This window comes from Sminthopsis crassicaudata, chromosome 6 (genome assembly GCF_048593235.1).
Source record: "Sminthopsis crassicaudata isolate SCR6 chromosome 6, ASM4859323v1, whole genome shotgun sequence".
In the NCBI taxonomy this organism is placed as follows: Eukaryota; Metazoa; Chordata; class Mammalia; order Dasyuromorphia; family Dasyuridae; genus Sminthopsis; species Sminthopsis crassicaudata.
This window is the reverse complement of record NC_133622.1, coordinates 187179051-187202005: the sequence shown is the minus strand read 5'-3', so window position 1 is coordinate 187202005 and position 22955 is coordinate 187179051. Positions and strand designations below refer to the sequence as shown.

At 32.6% G+C, this 22955-nt stretch overlaps 1 protein-coding gene across 3 annotated transcripts in view; it reads left to right on the top strand.

The window, feature by feature from the left end:
• GRK4 (G protein-coupled receptor kinase 4) overlaps positions 1–22955 on the top strand; it is a 119087-nt gene that overhangs the window by 21618 nt on the left and 74514 nt on the right. For 2 of the 3 annotated variants that reach the window (XM_074275006.1, XM_074275008.1), the window contains exon 2: positions 7730–7825. In XM_074275006.1, the coding sequence (XP_074131107.1) occupies positions 7730–7825 (96 nt within the window). Of the gene's footprint in view, positions 1–761; positions 779–7729; positions 7826–22955 lie in introns of those variants that run through there. The other variant, XM_074275007.1, reaches the window with a different exon arrangement.

Sequence of the window (22955 nt, the reverse complement as noted above, 5' to 3'; positions counted from 1 at the left end):
GTTGGTTTTTCCACTTCCACAACCCCTTCTATTTCTTTCTGTCATTTTAAAGGAAGAATAGCAGATCTACATTCAACCTGGAGAGTTAGTTATGGACTTTGATTATTTAAATTCCATTGTGGTGTTCTGGTTTGAATTAGAGCTAATAAGTGGTGAGAGTGCTTTCTCTCTGGAGTGAGTCATCAAATTGCAAAGCAGTTTCCTCACCCACATTGAAGTTTTTGTGTTTGCATATCTATTTGGTGCTCCTGAATAATAAATACAAACTAGAAAGTTTGGGATGCAGCTTTAAACAAAGGAATTGTTTTCATTTATGATATTACTGGTATCAATATATTACTGCACTGGTATTTGTGCATTTAAGAATGAACCAGGTGAAGCACGTCCAAAACCAGTTACTGATAATTATCTTAAAGAATTACATTAGATAAGTGGAAAAATTTGACAACTTTCAAACATGTTACTGATATGCAATCTTTTTGGTACTTCACCAGAATGTTTTGAATTTTTTGTTTTGGTATGTTACTTGTATATTATATAGAAATTATATATGTAAAAAATATATTTTATATGCATCGAATTATATGAGTATAAAATATATACTTGTATATATATAAAAATATATTAAGAACAAAAATATAGTAATTAATGGGGTTTTAAATTTTTTTTTTTTTTTTGGTCCTAGATTATGTTGTATACTGAAGTCTTCTTAGAAGAGCTAGGATTGGACTATGAAAATTTTGTTCTTTCTAATTTAAGCTTTTTTCCTTTCAGAAAGGTAATTTTCACAGTAGATTTTTTTGTTTATTGCTTGCCACTTCCTTTTGTCTTTGGTGACACCCTTCCTTTCTCCCCCACCCAGTATGGTATCTTGTGGTAATCATTACATATTTTTAGATTTTTTTTTTCTTGTCTTAAGCTGTTTGGTCCTGTTAAAACCTGTTTGTCTGTATCATTTGTAAAATTAAGTTTGAGGAAGAACCTGTTCAGCATAAGTTAGTCTAGCCTTTGATCCTAATTGTATTAAATATATAATAACATGTAAATGTTAGCTGATACTAAATATTTTGACTGTTTGTTCCAGACTATTTTACATAAAAGACCTCTTATTTAGCAGAATTAAAAAGTGGAAATTATGTATGATAATTTAATCAAAATGAAAGAGGTTAAAATGCTTTATTGCTAATAGTTTAAGATAAGTCTTAAGCTTTTTTCTCTAGAAAGCACATTGTTAATTTCATTGTATATTTTTCTTTAGAACATAAGTTATTAATCTTTAATGAAACCAATTTGACAATTCTGCCTTTATAAAATACTTGGTTTTTGGATTTAGAGAGAAATTACTTTGAAGGATTTTTAGGTTGGTTTCACCCATTATAAGTACATGGTTTAACCGTAAGGTTCTATCTGAAAATGTAGAGAAGTTTCAAACTTTATTCCATTGGATTGTTTAGTATTAAATATAGCAATACCTTCGCTTCAGGAAACCTGGCAGAATGAATAATTATGGATGAGCTAATTTTCAAATAACCAAGGATTTTAAAACTAAGCTTTAAAATATTTTAACTCTTTTGAATGAAAATCTTCAAAAATATTTTACACATTTACTTGCTTCTTCCTTAAACAGAAGTTACTAAACATCATTTAATCTTTTCTTGATTCCCTGTGATCAGTTAATTGATGTACTATACTATTACAGTAATTCCTTTAGGGCTTTTGGAAGTATATAACACTGTTTGTTTCTGTGTTAAATTTTACCAAAGTTATGCTTGTTTCAAATAGTTTTCCTATTTTGCCCTTTACTGTCTTAATTCATATCTTCTTGTTGGTATGTTTGGCGGTAGCAGTTCTTTTCTCATTTTGCTGTTTTTAAACTGTTATGGGCTTGGATATGAGCTATTTAAATTCATCTGTGGCATGTGTAAGTAGGACCTAAATGAGGACTCAAAAGACTTTCCTTTAAGTTAAATCCATTAATTTCAGTACATGGATTTTTGTGATATCCATTTGAATTACCTACAGGCCATTTGTATTTCCTATCTAGTTCCTGATATTTGAGGGTGTTAAACTTGAGTTAGATGTGGTGTTAGAATATATTCATTGAGAAATGAGTGCAGTTACATATATTATTAGAAATGTTAAACTATGATTTTGTGTATTTTAAAGTTGAACTGAAATTTCCTTGTAATCTAAGATTGCTCCGGTTAGTATTATCCTTGTTTATCATTGGCCATAATTTTTGCATTCTCATACCCTCTAACCCTAAACATGTCATTTGGAAATTACTTGAAAATGTCAGGATTGGTGGTAAAATGGAGCTAATTGGTAGATTCTTAGAGAAACTATCTTTTCACAGATTTTTAGAAATAGCCATATGGAATTTCTTTGATTAAGCATTTTATAAGGGTTTTGTTTTATTTTGTTTTGCTTCTTCCTCTATGTTGGGTAAGGGGGAAGCAATAAATGCTTTTTAATTGAAAAAATACTTAATTAAAAAAACCTAGCTCTTGTTAAAATGTAACCATAATAGCTATTGTGAAGGATCCCACTTGAAAAGAAGAGCCTGCTTAGGAGGAGCCTCCCAGAATTTATCTTGTTGTATGGGGTTGTGGGTTTTGGTTAACACTGTCACGCTTGTACCTAATTCTAGCTATTTTCCGTTTCTCAAATTTATGTCTGTTACTTGCTAGGTGTGGTAAAAATTCAAACAAAAATAATTTTTGAGTTTATATGTTATGTTCATACCAGAAGTTCTGTGCTGCTTATGTCAGATTTGTGAATGATTTCAGTTGCTAGATTTTCTCTGGCTTTTAGTTGAAAAGCAAAATAAGATTTGAACAATAAATACTTTCTTATCTGTTGTGAGTCTTACAGAAATTTGAGAAGATATTTATTATTTATGGAAAACTGATTCTCAGGTCTTGATATTATTACCCATTTAAAAAAACCTCTGCTTGATTTTTTTAGAGTAATTATGTAGCATATCATCCATTGGAAAAAATTCACGCCCAATAATGTATACATTTCTATTTTTATTTGTAAAAAATCTATGAATATATATGTGTGTGTATGTGTATATATATATATATAAACTTTAAACTGACCTCTAATTTTAAGTTTCCATACTTTGTATTATGAAGAAAAGAGGGTAGTGCCTGCTGAGTTGCTGAGATGAAACCAGCCATATGCTCTTTTCTCTCCTATTTGTCTTTTTAACATTTGGTATTTTCAATAAGTTTTTATTTCTAACATCTGGATTCTTATTGAAAAACATAATAATTGTTACAATGATGTACATAGATGGAAGATAACTTCATGTGTTTTGTAACATCATCTTGTCACTAGTTTTAATTTACTAGTGTTGTCTTTTTTTTTTTTTTTTTTTTTTTTTTTTTGCTGAGGCAATTGGGATTAAGTGACTTGCCCCATCACACAGCTAGGAAGTGTTAAGTGTCTGAGGTCGGATTTGACCTCAGATCCTCCTGACTTAAGGACTGATGCTCTATTCACTGCATCACCTAGCTGCTCCCTTGGTGTTATCTGTTTTTTTGTTTTGTTTTGTTTTGTTTTGTTTTGTTTTGTTTTAAATTTCAACACTTCAAATATTGATTTTAAAATATAACAAAAATTTTTTAAAAACCACTTTGGACTATTGTTACATCCCTTTTGATAATTTGATATACCATCAGGAAGTATAAGATCAGAATTAAGAATTACAGAATAAAAAAAAAAAAACAGGCATAAGAAATATATTTTCTCAACTGAAACAAATTACAATTAAGGAAGTATAATTTTGAAATTAAGATCATATCTTATCAATGCCCTTATTTCTCCTGACTAGGATTCCTCATGATAATTTTGGTAGTAAAGATTTAAATAGAAGTGCTATGTATTAGGTTTTATTCCATGACACTGGGGCCTGTATTTGGCTTCTTAACTCCTCTTTTTCCAATATATTAGCCTTTTTTTCTGTTAAGTAAATGAGAAAAAAGAGGTAGTGAGATCCTTTACTCCCTTTCCCTTCTTAAAACAAACACACCGAATAGCTAATATTTAAAAAGTACCTTAAAGTTTACAATGTACTTAACATTTGTGATCTTATTTGATTCTCATGACACTGAGGTATATACTATCATTATCCCCATTTTACAGATGAAAAAACAAAAGCTGAGAAGAGGTTTGCCCAAAGTCACACAGTTTCTGAGGTAGAATTTGAATTCAGTTCTTTCTGAATCTCCCAAGTCCAAAGGAACACAGTATCCTTTTCACAGTATTGCTTAGCTGCCTCTGTAGACATTAAAGCCTACAATATCCTGAACATTGTATAGTTGTATGGGTTAGTTAGGGTTAGTTAAATGAGCTTTGGGGGGTAGAGGGAAGGTAGAAGAGAGGAGATAGCACCCATGGACATGTTTTTCTTTATATTATTATTGTGAATTTTTACCATATTAAGTAGCAATATATAGTAAATGTAATTGCACTTTTTTCTTTGATCAAGAATTTGAGTACCATAGGACCATAAATAGGAAAATGAGTTCTTATTTTTAAGGACTGTAACTGTGGAAGCTTTAGGAATTTTTTAGTGGATACCAAAATCAATATAATACCTTTGATTTGTCTGTTATGACTTTATTTTTCATGAAATTTTAAAATGCTTGTTAAATGGAATTTCAACTCCAAATGAAATATCAAAAAAATTTTAGTTCATAATTTTATGATCATATTATTAGTGTTTATTGATATAGAATATTTGATCACAAGGCTTTCTCTAAATAATTTTTTTAATATGGAAGTTTCAAATGAGAAGGAAGTGACTATTCTATAGTTATAAACCATAGGATAATTTTAGAATTAGAAGGACCTTCAGAGGTCATGTAGTCTATCCAGTCCATGCAATATGAAACTCTTCTATGGTTCTGCTGGTAGATGATCATCTTGCTTCACTTGAAGACTTATAGTAAATTTATATCTTCTAAATGCAGTATAATCCCTTTGGGGGTATTATATATATATTTATATTTATATATGTATATTTGTTATACCTTATATTGTGCCAAATTTTTATTTTCTTCAACTTCTACTAATTGGCTCTCGGGACCTGTTCTAAGAACAAATAAGCAATTTTAAATTCTCTTATATGTGAGAATCTTTTGCATATTTTTAAAGATAACTATCATACCTCCTCCAGCTTCCCCAATTCTTTAATTTAAGCTTCTATGATATAATTAATAAGCCCCTTACAATTTTAGTTGCCATATTCTAGATATCCTCTATGATGTCCAGAACTGAATATTAAAGATAAAGCCTGACCGAAGTACAATAAAATATTATTTATATCATTATAGTTATCATACTTCATGATTCATTATAATTCCAGTTTATAATTAGATCTGTCTTCATTTCCTCTTCAGGTATGCCTCTCTTGTTTTCTCTAGTAATATTTCGCCTCCTCTGGATATTTATATTTAATCTAAAAGTTTTAAGAATCAATGTGGTAAACTAGGCAAACAAATGAACCTCCTTTAAGAATTTTGATTTCTTTCTACTAGATTAAACTATTTAAAATATTCTTTAAATTGATCCTATTGAATACAAAGTAGAAGATAAGCTTGTTTCTAAATATGTCAGTTGTATTTATAGCCTTGTGATTTTTTTAATAAGAATTTACATGTTTAGTATATATAGCTGAAACTTGGCTGAATGATGTTAGTCCTTTTTTAATGACTAATTATTTTATCACACACTTGATATGGAAGTATATATGTCTATGCATATATTCACTTTTAATATATCTTAAAGAATTTTAATTTCATCCATCTAGATATTCTTTTTATTGATACAGATTACCACCCCGCTTTAATTTGTAACAATCTCTGGAGATTTGTGTTGGTTAAAAATTCCACCACCCCCTTGCTAACTTTGACTTGAATTTCTCCTAAATTAGGGGTATAGTGGGACCCATGCTTAAAAAGCCTTTCAAGTTTTGTAGACTCTGCTTTCCCATCTCCCTCTAATTGAGAATGAAAGGAAAACAAAACCAATTACAAACATGTAGTTTCAAACAAGACAGATCTCCTCATCCTTCACAATCAAATTTAAATTTACATAAATATGTAAACATACATATATTTATATATGTATTTTTCATTTTGTTCTCTTAATTCTTTTCCTTCTCTGTTAGTCTTCTGGGATCATGGTTGATCATTATGATGGTCATATAATTACTAAGTCTTTCAAAATTGTCTTTACAATATTATTGTCATGTAAATTGTGCTCCTGGTTCTTCTCACTTTACTCTATTTTATAAAATCGTAACACACCAAGTAGGATAAATCAGTGGAATTGTTGTTTGTTCAGCAATAGAAACCGAACACACAAGATTGATTGTCTATAAAGGTTAAGGTTCATAAATTAGAACTCAAATAGCATTTAATAACAGTAGAGCTAGATGAGAATTTTTAAGATCACAGTGCTAAAATCTAAATGAAATAAAGTAGTATCAGCTACAAAGAACTTGAATACACCCTGGATTTATTTACATGCTCAAAAAAGTATGAATGAAAGCTTTGTAAGTGTTGTCTCAAAGTGCCTTCATTTGTATCAATCACTTAGATGGCTACTATTTATAGCATACATTGCTGCCTTTAAAAAATGATTTTACATATAGAAAAAATAATTTTCCTCTTTTAATGTTTATCTCCCTTATACCATTGAATTCTGACCTGGAACACAGTGGACTCTAGCTATTTGCACGACTCACAAAATGAAGGGAAAAGAACAGGGTGGAGTTAGATTGGTGCTGCTGCAGCAAGAGCCAGGAAAATAGTAAAAGTTCTATAAAAGATCCAGTGTAACGTGTTGAATTAATTCTTCAGTTTGTAAGTTATAGAAATACTAAAGGTCTTTATATGTGATTTTTTTTGCATATATATCACATAAAATCTTAGATGTGAAATTATGTTGAGTATAGAGAATTTTATAATTGGTTCCTTTTTCTTTTATATATTGAAAATCACAGGTAAAAGTAAGTGTCTATTGATTTCCTTTCCTTATTTTTCCTTAGAAACAGTGTACATATTCTGGCAGATTCTACTCTGCTGGAAAGGCCTCCTATTAGAAGACTTTTCTTCAAGTAAAACATCCCATCTCCTTCCACCAATCCTCATATGGCAAGAACCCAGGATTCTTCAGGATCCTGGGGACCTTCTTTGGGAGACTCCCTAACTTACCGCTGTCCTTGCTAAAATATGAATTTGAAATGAGGGGCCAGAGAATATGCTTTAATAAATTTGTTCTATTTGGCCCTAGGAATAATAGGTAGAAATTTAAAAGGCCAGTTTAGGTTTCATGACAGGAAGATTTTCCAGTGTAGAGTTATCCAAAAATGGAATGGACTGACTATAGAGGTGCTATATTCCTTCTCATTGGAGGTTTTCAAATAGTGTCTGGATGACTATTTAATTTGGTCTGCCAATAGTGAGAATTCCTATTTTTTGTATGGATTAACATGTATGACCACTGAAGTACCTCTGGTTAAAATTCTATGATTTCTTTGATTCTGTTTAACCTCTATCATCATCACACTTGTAATAGCAGCATATGTGACGTATAAGATTGTTAGAAATAATTTTCCTTGTTGTTGAAAATATATGTCACTGAAATGTATTGGATATTTCTAGGCCTTTGTAGTCTCATTTATTTTTGTTTTTTATTTTTTTCTTTCTATTAGGAGGAGGTGGCAAGCGACATGGTCGAAGTAAGAAATGGAAGGAGATGTTAAAACTACCGCATGTCAACCACTGTAATGAGCTTAGACATTCCATTGGTGAGCTAATAATGCATTTTATATTTTTTTTTTTGTTATTTGGAGAGGTGCTAAGGCAACTGGGGTTAAGTGACTTGCTCAAGGTCAAACAGCTAGTAAGTATCAAGTATCTGAGGCTGGATTTAAATTCAAGTCCTACTGACTGCAGGGCTCATGCTCTATCTACTGCACCAGCTAGCTGTCCCTCATTTTGTATATTTGATCTCTTAATATATTGTCAGTTGTTTAAACAGACCTTATTAGATGTTATTGAATAATTTTCAATGTATTTTTTTCTTGGATATCAGATTCACTTTTATAAGACATTTTCCTTATCTTCCTATATTTCTTTTCAGTGAGAAAACTATATACTTCTCCAACTATAGTTAGAAACTTTATGCTGTGATAATGTAGGAATGCTTAATATGATTATACATGTATAATATATCAGATTGATTGCCTTCTTGGGGGAAAGGAAAGGGAGAAAAAAAAGGAAGGAGGGGAAAAATGGAAATCAAAATATTATAAAAGTAAATGTTGAAAACTAATTTTTTTTTTTAAATTTAAAAAAGAAAGTGTATGCTGGTTGACTTAAAAAAAAAAAAAAATCCCAGAATGCATGCCCTTCAATGGGGGAATGGCTGAATAAGCTGTGGTATATGAATGTTACCGAATGGTATTTATTGTTCTATAAGAAATGATCAGCAGGCTGATTTCAAAAAGGCCTGGAGAGACTTACTTGAACTGATGCTAAGTGAAGTGAGTAGAATCAAGAGAACATTATAGATAGCAGCAGCAAGATTATGTGATGATCAACTCTGGTGGACTTGGCTCTTTTTGCCAGTGAGGTGATTCATATCAATTCCAATAGACTTGTGATGAAGAGAGCCATTTGCAGCCAGAAAGAGAACTATGGAGACTACTACATGTAGATCAAAGCATAGTATTTTTGCTTTATTTTGGTTGCTTTTTTTTTTTTCCTTCCTCATTTTTTCCCTTTTTGATCTTTTTTTTTTTTTTTTTTTTTAAAGCAGCATGATAAATGTGGAAATATATAGAGAAATTGCACATGCTTAGCATATATTGGATTACTTGCTATCTATGGGGAGGAATGAGGGGAAGAATAGAAAAATTTGGAATACAAAGTTTGGCAGGGATGAATGTTGAAAACTATCTTTGCATGTGTTTTGAAAAATAAAAAGCTATTATTAAAAATAAATAAATAAATTCCTCATCTTAAAGAAAGTCATTTACCTTTTTAAAAAAAAGGAAAAAATCTCAAAATATTTTTAGTACTTTCCCATTTTTTAAATGAATTTGTCAGTAATGTTCTGCAGTGTTTGAGGAGTTAACACTTTGCTTGGCAAACATAAATGCTTTTTGAATCCACAATTTAAGATTATTTTATAGGGATGACTTTGTAAAATTGTTTACATTTCTTGTTTACAAATGTCTGCATTAGAAAGCTTCTTAACCTGAAAAAAAAGTTAGTAGAGTATTATAACATTATTACCTACTTTGAATGGCAATATTAATGATATAATCACCAAAATAAATTTTTAAAAAATGTTGACATCTACAAGCTAAGCAGGAATCATTTCTGTTTTCTCTATCTCTTCCCTTTCTACTTTATTAATAGCTAAATGTAAGCTAGTTTTAATCTTGTTTAAGGGGCAGTGTCACTTCTGAGCAATGCTAGTTCTGAATCTATGATTATAATAAGTTACTTTATTTTTGGAAATCATGTATCTGTAAAGTTTTTGAAATCTCTTTTGCTTAAAAATTAAATAGAAGTTCAGAAGAACACAATAAGTTAATTTTGCTATACTTTTGGTATTATCATGTTGGATAAAATGTATTAAACTAAATGTAGCATTGGCATATAGTTGTGGTTACAAAGCAGTGAGAATTGTGGATCAAAAAATCTATCAACAAGGACTTTTGATGATGTAACTCAAACAATGACAGTCCTAATGTACAAATTTAAACCTTCTTTATCATTTGTAAAGAATTCTAAGGGAGAATCCTTCATTTTTCCTTTAAAATAGTCAAAGTAATCATTGTCCTTCTTTTTCCAAGGCATTTTGAATGAAAATATTCATTATGAAGATACACCTAACCCCAGAACCATGAACACATAAACAAGCATGGTCAAGTACTTGACAATATTTTAATATTTGGTGGGGTGGGTGGTTGTACATACACATATATGAGTATGTACCAATGGTGAGAGAGATCAGTTTTTCAGAAACTTTTGTACATTTTTTACCTCTTAGCCACAAAGTGGGATCCCCACCTGCCGTGGTAATCAGGCAGGGTTGGATAAGCAAATAATTTCTAGCCACTTTTTCATACATGGAATTGAGCAAGGTGATCCTTAAAAGGCTACTCAGACACCCAAAGGCTGCCAAATGCCCTGGCTACTTCCAGTGAGAAAATGACCCTACAACCTTGCGTGCAGGGTTGAATTACACCTCCCAATGTATCCACACCGGCTGCTTCATCATTCACCTATTGCCACAGGCTTTGAGAGAGGTAAAGATGGCAAAGTGGTATGGTGATGTCTTTTGGTTCATATATAAATTGGATTTAAGTGAGGCAGAGTTGCACAAAGCGTCACTCTCTTTTAAAGTCACCACTGTCTAGTGGCAGGATAGAGTCAAGACAACTAGTGATGACGAGATGTTATATATGACCTTGGTGACTTTGATGTACATTATTTTCATGATGGCGTGCTTGCTTGGGTGCTAGACAGTGGGCAGTACTCTTGAGCTTTTCCAGTCAAATATGTATGTGAGTCACCATTGGAGTAAAACAAGATTGTGTGCTTGCTCCCATGCTTTTGAGCATGGTGTTTCAGCCATGTTGTCAAACGCCTTCAGTGAAAGTGGAATCAGTCAGTTACTGCACTGATGGTAAATTCTTCAACTTGAAAAGGCTATAAACCAAAACTAGAGTGGAGGGAGTATTGGTGCGTGATTTTTTTATTTGCAGTGCACTCAGTGCAGCCTGAAAAGCTGAGATACAACAAAGTATGGATCGATTTTCTGCACCTTGTGCTAATTTTTACCTAACAATTAACACCAAGAAAATACAGATCCTCCATCAGCCAGCACCAATTGTCCATGTGTGGAACCATCAGTTACAGTAAGTGATGAAGTTTTGACTGCTGTAGCTAAGTTCTCTTCATTTGTCAGTATACTTTCCAGGGACGTCCACATTGATAATGAAATTGACACACATATTGCCAGAACTAGCTCAGTGTTTGGGACATTCTGAAGAAAAATGTGGGAGAGGAAAAGTATTAGACTGACTCCTAAACTGAAGGTCTACAGAGCCGTTGTGCTGATTTCATTGTTGTATACCTGTGAAACCTGAACAACATGCCAGTGCCATGCCAGGAAACTGAATGGCTTCCATTTGAATTGACTTAGGAAGATTCCAACGATCAGCTGGCAGAATAAGGTACCAGGCACTGAGGCTCTTTCTCTAACCAAACTGCCAAGCATTCCAACTCTACTGCAGAGAGCACAGCTGAGGCTGGCCACATTGTTCAAATACCAAATGTACACTTGATGAAAAAAGTTCTTTTATGAAGAACTCACACAGGACAAGCACTCACAAGGTAGTCAGAAAAAGCAATACAAGGACATTCTCGAAATTTCTCTTAACAGCTTTAGAGTTGATTGTATGACATGGGAAGCATTGGCCCAGGATTGCCCAGCATGGTGTGCCCTCATCAAAGAAGATACCTGTGCTCCATGAGCAAAACTGAATTGAATTAGACCAAAAGGAATGTGAGGTGCCTAAAATTAGAGAACTACTCCAAATGTTCATATGGACTATTTGTGCCCAATCTGTGGAAGAGCACTCCAAAGCAGTATTGGTCTGATCTGCCACAGTCAGATACACTGTGACTCGGCTCTAATATAGTAGTAGTGTCATTTTTGGTCCTCTTCAAAAATGAAGAACAACCAATCTGCCAATAAGAAAGAGTGTGAATCAAACTAAGTTCCTGATGTTCAAAGAAAAATTTTAAAAGGAAAGTATTTTTTTTTTTACTAAAATAGCAAATGAATCAGACAGGTTTATATATCAAAAATAGTTTCATCAAAGCAATTATCTTGTGAGACTCGAATGTGCCTCTAAGAATAATGCACATTTAAAAAACTCAGACTGGGCACTAAATTCCTATTGATAAGTGTACTTAAGTGTGCTCTTGGCTGTGAAAATAGCTGGTTGACATTTTCTACTCTTTTTATTAAATCATACCAAGTAATATTTATCACTTAACAGTTATCTAATAATAAAAAAGGTCTAATTATTTTGTAGCAAAAAAAGTATATTTTATAACTAACTTTAAAAAGGGTGCTAGGAATTTGTGAGGAGGTTGGTGGGGTGTGTGCAAAAGGCTACATTTCAACTTTTTATTCAAATTTATCCAAATAAGTAACATGTTCCATAAAACCATATTTAATAGCTGATTGATTGTGACTAATGAAGATTAAAGTTTTGTAACTTGGGCTTTACTTCTATTAGAATTCATGAGCTGGTTTTCAACAAATTGTTAGCTACATCATATCTACTATTAACTATTCTTGGAAGTTAATGAGATGTGAAATATCATATTTGGCTCTAGTCTTTTCATCAGAAAAACTCAAAAGCTTTCTATTTCATTGAATGATCATTTTTTTTCCCTTGAAGGATTATGTTCAGTTTTGCTGGGTAGATAATTCCCATGTCTTTTACTTTCCAGAATATTACATTCTGTACTCCCTAATCCTTTAAATTGAAGCTACCAAATCCTATGTAATCCCGGGTGTAGTTTTCTGATATTTGAATTTTTTCTGACTGTTGCCATATTTTCTCCTTGAATTGGGGGTTCTGGAATTTGACTATAATGTTCCTGAGAGCTTTCATTTTGGGATCTCTTTCCAGAGGTGAATAGTGTATCCTTGTGTCCATGTTATCTTTTGGTTCTAGGATATCAGGGCAGTTTTCCTTGATGATTCCTGAAGGATGATTCCAGGAACTTTTTTTGATCATGACTTCCAAAATTTCATAATTCTTAAATTATTTTTCCTGGATCTCTTTTCCAGGTCAGTTGTTTCTCCAATGAAATACTTCACATTTTTGCTTTTTTTTTTTTTTTTTTTTTTTCTGTCATTCTTTTGATTGTTTGATTGATTTTTGATATCTCATGAATTGACTTCCACTTGTTCAATTCTAATTTTTAAGAAGTTTTCTTTAGTTAGTTGGTTGCTTTTTTTTTTTTTTAATTTACTTTTCCATTTAAAAAGTATTATACTACTGTATGAGGATGTATTCTGATGGAAGTGGAAATCTTCAACATAAAGAAGATCCAACTCACTTCCAGTTGATCAATGATGGACAGAAATAACTATACCCAGAGAAGGAACACTGGGAAGCGAATGTAAATTTTAGCACTAATATCTGTCTGCCCAGTGCATGTACCTTCGGATTCTAATGTTTATTGTGCAACAAGAAAATGATATTCACACACATGTATTGTACTTAGACTATATTGTAACACATGTAAAATGTATGGTATTGCCTGTCGTCGGGGGGAGGGAATAGAGGGAGGGGGGGCAATTTGGAAAAATGAATACAAGGGATAATATTATAAAATATATATATAATAAAAAAAAAAAAAAAGTCTAAAAAAAAAAAATAAAAAGTATTATACTTTTTAGGAAGTTGTTTTCTTCAGTAAGTTTTTGTACCTCTTTTTCCAGTTTTTTTGATGCTTCCTTTATCAAGCTGTTGACCATTTCCATGATTTTCTTGCATTATAATCATTTCTTCAATTTTTCTACCATCTTTTATTTAACTTTTAAAATCTATTTTGAGCTCTTCTAGAAGGTCTTTTTCGACTTGAAACCAGTTCATATTTTTCTTTGAAGTTTTGACTTTAGACATCTTGACTTTATTATCCTGTTCTGAGTTTTTAATCTTGATCTTCCATGTCAATGTACTTTTTAATGGTCAGCTTCTGTTTTTGGTTTTTGCTTGTCTTTTCCAGCCTATTTTGTTACCTTTAAAGTTGAACTCTGTTCCTCGGTAGAAGGGGTACAAGTCCAAGTTTCTTGTGACAAGGGCTATAGGCCGTGTCTGTTTGTTTAGTGTTTCCCTGAGACATTTTGCTGTATACTGGGCCTTGGGAGGTCTAGTGGCTTGACTGGCCCTGGCTTTGATTTGGGGGAAGGGCAGTGAAGGAAATGGGGGATGGGGACATGGCTGGTCCTACCTGGAAGGGAGGAAGTCTGGAAGTTTGGCAGCTCACCTGGAATTGTGCTGAGGCCTAAGGGGTTGGGTGGGACAGGGGGCAGAACTAGGGGTAATATAGATATATATTGTGCTTGGTGCTCTGCTGATGCATGGGGGGAGGGAATGAGAAAGGGTAAGTCTGGTGCTGGCTTCTAACTGTTCCCTTGTTGGTATGCTGAGGCACATGGAGGAGGTTGAATAGAGGAATTATGCACAGTAGCTATATGGGAAGGGGGCTCGCTGCTTGCCCACTGCTGCATTGTGGCTCAGGACCTCTGCCTCCCCTGGCAGTGCTCCTCTTCTGCCTAAGCAATACAGACACCTTCCCTAACAATCTTCCAAGTTGTCTTGGATTAGAAAATTGTTTCACCCCATCTTTTTGTTGGTTCTGCCATTCCAGAACTCAATTTAGAGTACTATTTTATAGTTGTTTGGAGGTACATATGAGAGAGCTCAGGCACTTTCCTCTTTAATCCATCATCATGGCTCCCAGAAGGCTATGAAAAACCATATTACACAAGTATTTTTAATATATATGTTAATATAGCAAATGGCAACATAAAGCATCTCCACTTTATGGTTTGTATACATTAGGAATTGAATATTTTTTGCAATTCTCTATTTGTAGCAGCCCTTTTTGTAGTAACAAGAAAGTGAAAACTAAGTAGATATCCATCAGTTGGGGAATGGGTGAATAAGTTCCAGTTATGTAAAGGTAATGGAACATTATTGTACTATAAGAAATCATGTGTGGTCTGATATTAGAAAAACCTGGAAGGGCTTATATGAACTGATGCTGATTAAAATAAGTAGAATCAAGGGAATATTGTACACAACAAGATTACATGATGATAAACTGTGACAGACTTGACTGTTTTGAATTATGACCAGTTCCAATAGACTTGTGATGGTAAGAGCCATCCTCATTCAGGAAGGAGGACTATGGGGACTAACTGTGGATCACAACATAGTATTTTCACATTTTTGTTGTTGTTGTTTGCTTGCTTATTTTTTTCCGTTTGATATGATTTTTCTTGTGCAGCATGATAAATGAAAATTAGAATAAATTTAGAATTGAACATATTTAATCTGTATTGGATTACATGCTGTCTAGGGGAGGGGGGAAAAAGGAGAGGGAGGGAGAAAAATTTGGAATACAAGGTTTTGCAAGGTTTTAACATATTTTGAAAATAAAAAGCTATTATTATTTTTATAAAAATTTCCTGATTCTCTCTTCAGTTCCCTTTTCCCTCTAAAACTAGAAGATTTCTATTATTCCCTTATGCTCCTAGATTAGTTTCTCTGGATTGTTCCTTTGCCATGCTTTAGTCTTTCTTGTGTAATATTTACATGTATAAACATCATATCTTTGCAGTAGTTTATGTTTTTGCATTTTTGTATCTCTGTTCCCTAGCATAACGAGTTCCACAGAGAAAGTGCTGAAATGATGTTTGTAATCTCCTGAATGGAATGGAATGGTTAATGTGTAGTCTTGATTATGGACATCAGAATTATAGTGGTGACTACTGTTTGTATTTTCTTAAGTCATAGAATTACAAATTTATGTATATTTGGAGCATAAAGTCATTTTGGTGTGCATTTCAGTTCATTTGCTAATCATTTAGAAAAATAAAGTAATCAATGTTGGCTCTTTGAGCATCTGTCCCCTTTGATTTAAATGCAAATAGATAGGATGTTCTCTAAACAGATGTCACAATGAATAAAACTGCACAGCTGTTCCTAGTTATAGGTGACTTATTTGCCTTCTTTTTTATGAAAGGAAAATATCTATTTGAAATAATGTAGTAGAGAAGATATTTGATCACTCTTTTGGGGGTTTCCTTTTTAGTTTGTATATGACTTAAAATTATTATTTTTAAGTAAATTATCTTTTATTTTGGGAAGCTATAAATGACAATTAATTTACTTAGCTATTGGTAGCTTGAAACTAAGTTATTCTTATATCTTAACCTTTTTGACTATTAAGTTATAGTGAAAATATCTGTTAACAATGTTTCCCTATATTATACCATAGTTAGTTGGTGAAATATTGAACCTGATTTTTTTTAATGTTTTTAATCCTTCAGGTAGCTCACTCTTAATAATAAATATATGGGTATATACCTTTTTTATATATATATATATATATATATATATATATATATATATATTTCCTTAAAAGTTTTATATGGTTAATATCTTTGTAAATCAATGATACTTTAAATTATTTAAATAATATTCAAATAAATACAAAATACTATTTTAAATTGATGAGGATTTTGTTTTAAAAGAATCCAATGAAAAGTTCTTTATATATAATGTCCCAGAAGTCTTAGTACAGATTAAGTTTATGGAATCTTATTATTTTTATTAAAGTATATTAAGACTTAAACTGTACTTTGAGATATTTATTAAAGAGTATTAAGGCGTAAACTGTAAACCTTTGAGACACTTTCTATAAGTAATCACCCAGTTAGTTGAATCACATGATCACAAAGTTCAAAGGCACACAGAGTCATCTTTTCTAACGATTCCTAAACAAAAATACTTTCTACAACCCTTCTGACAATCCATTCAGCCTTTTCTGTAACTTCCCCAATAATAGTTAATTCCCTTCTTCCTCTGACAGTCTATTTTACTGCTAATTCTGATTGTAAGGAAAGTTTTCATTATAGGAATATAAAATTTGTTTTTATTGCTTGGGTCTCGAATCTTCCATCTGCCCTCTGGAGCCTGGTAGACAATTATAATCCCACTTCTAAATGCTTCAATTGCTACCTAGTCCTAATCAATGAATGGACAGTTGCTATAGTCAAACTGAGACCTATTCAAGACTTTAGCTTAAAAAAGACCAGGGTCTTCCCCTGCATCTAAGTTCATCTCTGTTCGTCCTGATCTTTATCTATGCACTGGACCCCAATGGCTGTGGAGGGGAAACTGAGGTAGGTGGCTGCACAGCCCTCACTTAAATCCAGATTACTTACAACTCATAACATCATGTCCCTGATGTCATGCTCTTCTTCCAGAATGAAAGACAACAACAATCAAAATGACAGCTATTCAAATATAGTACTATATAGTAGCAATATGGTCTTTCCCTTTGCCCCTCCAGAAAGTCTTCTTTTCTCTAGACTAAATTTTACTAATTCTTTCCACCAGGCTCTATATGGCATAGTTTCCTTTTTATTTCCCCAATCTGGTCATCCTTTGAACACACTAAAGACTGTCTATATGTGCCTTTCCTAAAATTTGATGTTTAGAAGTAAACACATAGATATGATCTGACTAGGGCAAATTTTGATTATTTATAATTTTCTGTTAGGAAACTGATAGAAACTCTTATGTTAATATAGTCTTGATTTATTTTATTTCCTGTAATGTTGCTTTGTTGTTGACTCATAGTAAGCTTTTTCTATTTCCTCTTTTTTTGGCATCTACAAACTTGTTTAAATAGGTCAAGTTGAACTACTTCATTTCTATGCCTAGTTTGGTATTCATTTTGATCTTTGCTGTAACAAGTTAGTAATCTGACTATACATACTTGATTCAAGAATGTCTCCCATAAGAGTAACAATTTTCAAATACAATGAATGTGTGTGTGTGTGTGTGTGTGTGTGTGTGTGTGTGTGTGTGTGTGTGTGTGTGTGTGTGTGTAGCATGTTGAACAGCTACTCGGTGTTTTCTTGAAGAAAATATTTCTCTATAGTTTGTAACTTTCTTTAGTGGTTTCTCTTACTGATGAGACATATACTTTATTTCTAGTCCTTTGTTACATAGGTGAAATGGTGTTATAAATATTTTGTTGTATATGGGGAGAGGAGTGTTTCTTTTTTGTCATTGCCCTCCTTGGGGAATATGTATATTGATGAAGCTTCTGGGTCAGAAGGTATGATGTTTAATTACTTTGCATAATTTCAAATAGTTTTCCAGAATAGTTGGAATTTCATAGATCTACCAACAATTCATTATTGTGTTTGTGCTTGTCTTTCCCTAGCCTTTTTAGCACTGAAGAGTTTTCATAGTATTTTATCTTTTATTATCTTTCCAATTTGTTAAATGAAACCTTGGAGTCATTTTCATTTTCATTTCTCTTATTAATAAATTTGATATTCTATCATATAATTTTAATAGTTTGTTTTTTTGAGTTTTGTTTTGTTTTGTTTTTTTCTGAGAGCTGTTTGTTCATATCTCCTGAAGATCTACATAGTGGCAAATGACTTGAGTGGTCATGTGTTTCTTTTAATTGACTATCTTAGAAATCAGACTGATGATGTACAGTGGAGAGATTTTTTTTTTCCCTCAGTCACTTCTTGTCCTAGTTGATTTGATTTTGTTTTTGCAAAAGCTTCCCAATTTCATTTAATTGAGTAGATTATTTTTTGTAATTGCTTTTATCCCTTATTTTGGTTAAAAAATTTACCCCCTGATCATCTTCCTGTTCTGCTTCTCTTTTAATTACTTTATATTATGATCTGTAAGATAATGGGCAAGGAGGGAAGGCAGTAAACATTTTATATAATACCTACTATATTCCAGACACTTTACTAAGTGCTTTGCAAATATAATCTCATTTGATCTGAACACATGTACAATTTGATTGTATAATGGTCTATGGTTTAGGATCTATGTTGTTGTCTCAAATATACATTCTGTTGGCAAGTTCTCTATAGCAGAGGCTTTTAGCCTTTATGTCAGTGAAGATCTGTTGTTATTATTATTATTTTAGAAGCCTGTGACCTCTTCCCAGAACAGTGTTTTTTTAAACTACATAAAATAAAACTCATAGGATTACAAAGGAGATCAAATGTTTTGAAATGCAGCTTCATTTAAAAAAAAAAAAAAAAAGTTTGCAGACTTTGGGTTAAGAATCCTTTTTCTGTAGAGTATTCATTTGATTGTAATTTTTGAAACTGAAATCTTATCAAAAGAATTCTTTATTCCCTTCTTAGTCCTTTTCACTCCTTTGAGTGATTATACATATCTTCCAGATAAACATATCTTCATTATTGAGAGGGAAAAAGACAGATGGCGGGTGGGAAGAGGCTTTTAAATTATTTCATTATTCCCCCATTTTACAGTTAAGGAAACTGAGATAGATAGGTTAATTGACTTGCCTGAGTCACAGAATGTCAGAGACTAAATTTTAACTCGGATCTTCAGATTCAAGGACCAGTTCTTTATCCATTGTGTCACTTCTTATGCCCAGCCCTTTGTTAGGGGGAAGGCAGAGGAAAGAAATATCTGGAAAATTTCTGCACAATATAATTGGGTATCCAAGTAGGAATCTATACAAACAAGAAGGAAGACACGAGAGGAACAGTTGACATTTGAACTTCACTCTTATCTCCATTATTAAAGGGAGGAATGAATATACACACATAGTTGGTTATAGTAATACATTTCATTCAATAAGGACATAAGGAAAGGTGAGATCAAGAAGGAAAGTATAGTGTATTTTAAGGGAAGGATTAGAGCTATACAAAGCAAACTTAAGAATGTACAAAAATGTAGCTCTTTTGGAGAATTGGAATTGGCAAAGAATTGAAATCTGAGGAATGCCGTCATTTGAGGAATGGTTGCTCAATCTTTAGTGTATAGAGGTGATCAATAAACAAACATTTATTAAGCCAAAAAAAAAAAAAAAAAAAAAAAAAGAAGTTATTTCAAAAGAGAACAAAGATATCATCAGAAGTTTATATAACCAAAAGAGAAGATGAGTTTCTCACATGGGACCAGTGTCTTAATAGTTAGACAACTAAAATACTTCACTAACTCCCATCACCACATTGGAAAAACATGAAGAAGGCCTCCAGCAGTCTGGTGGGGCTCGTGGGAAACTTTTGAAATGATAGGGATGAGATTCTCCCAAGTTAGACAGGAGCAGATGACTTTATACTTGGGAAAGAACTTCCCAATTGATGAAAATTACAGATCTATTTGAATATAATATAAAATGTTAGTCTAAACCAAATTTCTACCAGATTTCTTTCATTTTCTCAATAATTCTTGTCAAATAGGAAGTTCTTTCCACAGTAATTTATGGATGTTTTCTAGTTTATCAAATAATGAATTACTAAGTACAATTGTTCCTATTTCTCCCTGTCTAGACTGATCCATGAAAAAAAAATTTTTTTAACTAGTAACCAATATGATTACTGCTTTTTAATGTCAAGGACACTTGATATTATTAAACAGTCACTAACAAAGTTTCAGTGAACAAAGGATATATGTGGTTACATTTATCAAGAAATATATCTTATGTGAACCTCATGTATATGAGAAACTTTAATTTTGGGGGAAGAGAGAATTTCAGGGTCTGCATGTTCCTCTACAGATGCAAAGCTGTATGCATGTGAGTATTTAATATTAAAAAATATCATATATTCCTTGTTTCTGTGAATTATTTATCTGTAAAAATATAGTCTCCACCATCTTGACTTTACTTCTCCAATGGGTGGATTTAGAGAGAAAAGAGAGGACCCCAGTGTAGTCTCAGGAGATATTTCAAATGAGGGGAAGAAGAAAGACTATGAATCTAGAGATTCAGGAGCAATCAGACAGATAGAACTGAGAGATTTGTATCATTAGAGCAAAAAGGAGAGGCTATGTCAAATAGAGAAAGGTACTCAGTAGTGTAAAGTATTAAGAAAAGACCAAGGAGGAAGAAAGACTAAGTAGGTTGTTGGATTTATTAATTAAAATATCATTTCTGAACTTGGAGAGTACAATTTTAATAGATGATAAAGTTGGAAACACATATTGCAAGGCTTTGAGAAGTAGGCAGTGATATGAAATACAGGCATCAGAATATAGATTCTTTCTAGAAATTGAACAGTGAAGATGACTAGGCAAGACCAGTCACTTAGAGGATATATTTCAAAGATGCAGGAATTGTTTACTGAATTAGAGTTACGACTGAAAAGAGAGGAAAACAGAGACCAGAAAGAGTTGAGGAACTGGGAAAATCACAAAAAGTTGAGACATTTCTGGTCATGGGAGGTATTAAGTCCAGATTCATTCGAAGAGGAAGGTAGTAGGAGAAAATAAACAGCAAGAGATGGTGACCAGAGAAGAAATTTTAGAACTTGGAATTTGAGATGTCAACATTTCCAATTTCTGCTAGACGTAATTTAATAACTTCGACTTAAGTAATCCCTTTTTGCTTTCATTTCGAAAGGTACTTCTTTATTTCTAAAGTCTCTTTTGGCTCTAAATCCTATAGTCCTAAATGGATAAGGACACTTATAGGGAGTTTTGTCTTATTTTTTGAGATATCACCCAGTTTAGTAGTCTTGGGCTGACTTGAACAGAAGCTTTCTGATTTCCATTTCCAACTTGAGCAATTTTTCCTCTCCTCTTACTAGAAGGATCACTATATTAGTGCTGTATAATATGAACTCAAGCAAGTTCATCAACTTCAGCCTCCTAGTAGGTGCTACATACATGCACCAGACAACACACATTTTTGTCTTTTGCAGCCTCCTACGTCAAGTAGCATTACTCAAGATTAATAGATTTTTTTTTTCTTTTGTATAATTAATTTCATTTATGTAGGAATAGCTTTTCAGACAATTCATTAATTGAAGCCTAACTTTTAGTAAGATTTCATTTGAGAATGTTCTGGAGCAGATCTTGTCTTTCCTAGACTTCAGTCAAAAATCAAAAAAATTCTATCAATCAGTCAAGTATTTATTCAACATTTAAATGTCCCTTATGATACTAAGCACTGGGATTACCATGAAAGGAAAGCAACAGTCTTTGTCTAGAGTGAATTCACATTCTAATGGAAGAGACATATGGAAACAACTCAGTATATATTAAATGTATACTGGCTAGATGGGAAGTCTTCTCAAACAATAAGGCACTAGCATCTTTCAGGGGACTAGGATAGGCTTCCAGAAATAATCAATTTGAACTGAGATTTGAAGGAAGCTGAGAAGTAGGTGGCATAATGGATAGGAATCAGAAAGACCCAGGGCAAATGACTTTTCCCTGTTTCCCTCAATTTCTTCTTCTGTTAAGTGAACTGGAAAAGGAAATGTTTTTTTTTTTTTTTTTTTTTTTTTTTAAATTAATTTTATAATTATAACATTTTTGACAGTACATAGGCATAGGTAATTTTTTACAACATTATCCCTTGTACTCCCTTCTGTTCCAAATTTTCCCCTCCTTCCTTCCACCCCCTCCCCTAGATGGCAGGCATTCCCATACATATTAAGTATATTATAGTATATCCTAGATACAATATATATGTGCAGAACCGAATTTTTTTTTTTTTTTTTTTTTTTTTTGGTGGTTGTTGCAAGGGAAGAATTTGATTCGGAAGGTAAAAATAACCTGGGAAGAAAAACAAAAAATGCAAACAGTTACACTCATTTCCCAGTGTTCCTTCTCTGGATGTAGCTGATTCTGTCCATCATTGATCAATTGGAACTGAATTAGATCTTCTCTATGTTGAAGATATCCTCTTCCATCAGAATACATCCTCATACAATATCGTTGTTGAAGTGTATAATGATCTCCTTGTTCTGCTCATTTCACTCAGCATCAGTTGATGTAAGTCTCTCCAAGCCTCTCTGTATTCATCCTGCTGGTTATTTCTTACAGAACAATAATATTCCATAACATTCATATACCATAATTTACCCAACCATTCTCCAATTGATGGGCATCCATTCATTTTCCAGTTTCTAGCTACTACAAAAAGGGTTGCCACAAACATTTTGGCACATACAGGTCCCTTGGAAAAGGAAATGTTAAACTAATCCAGTGTTTGCCAAGAAAGTCCCAAATTGGACCATGAAGAGTCAGACATGGCATGACTGAAAGGATTAAACAACAAAATAACAAAAATTCTAAGAGG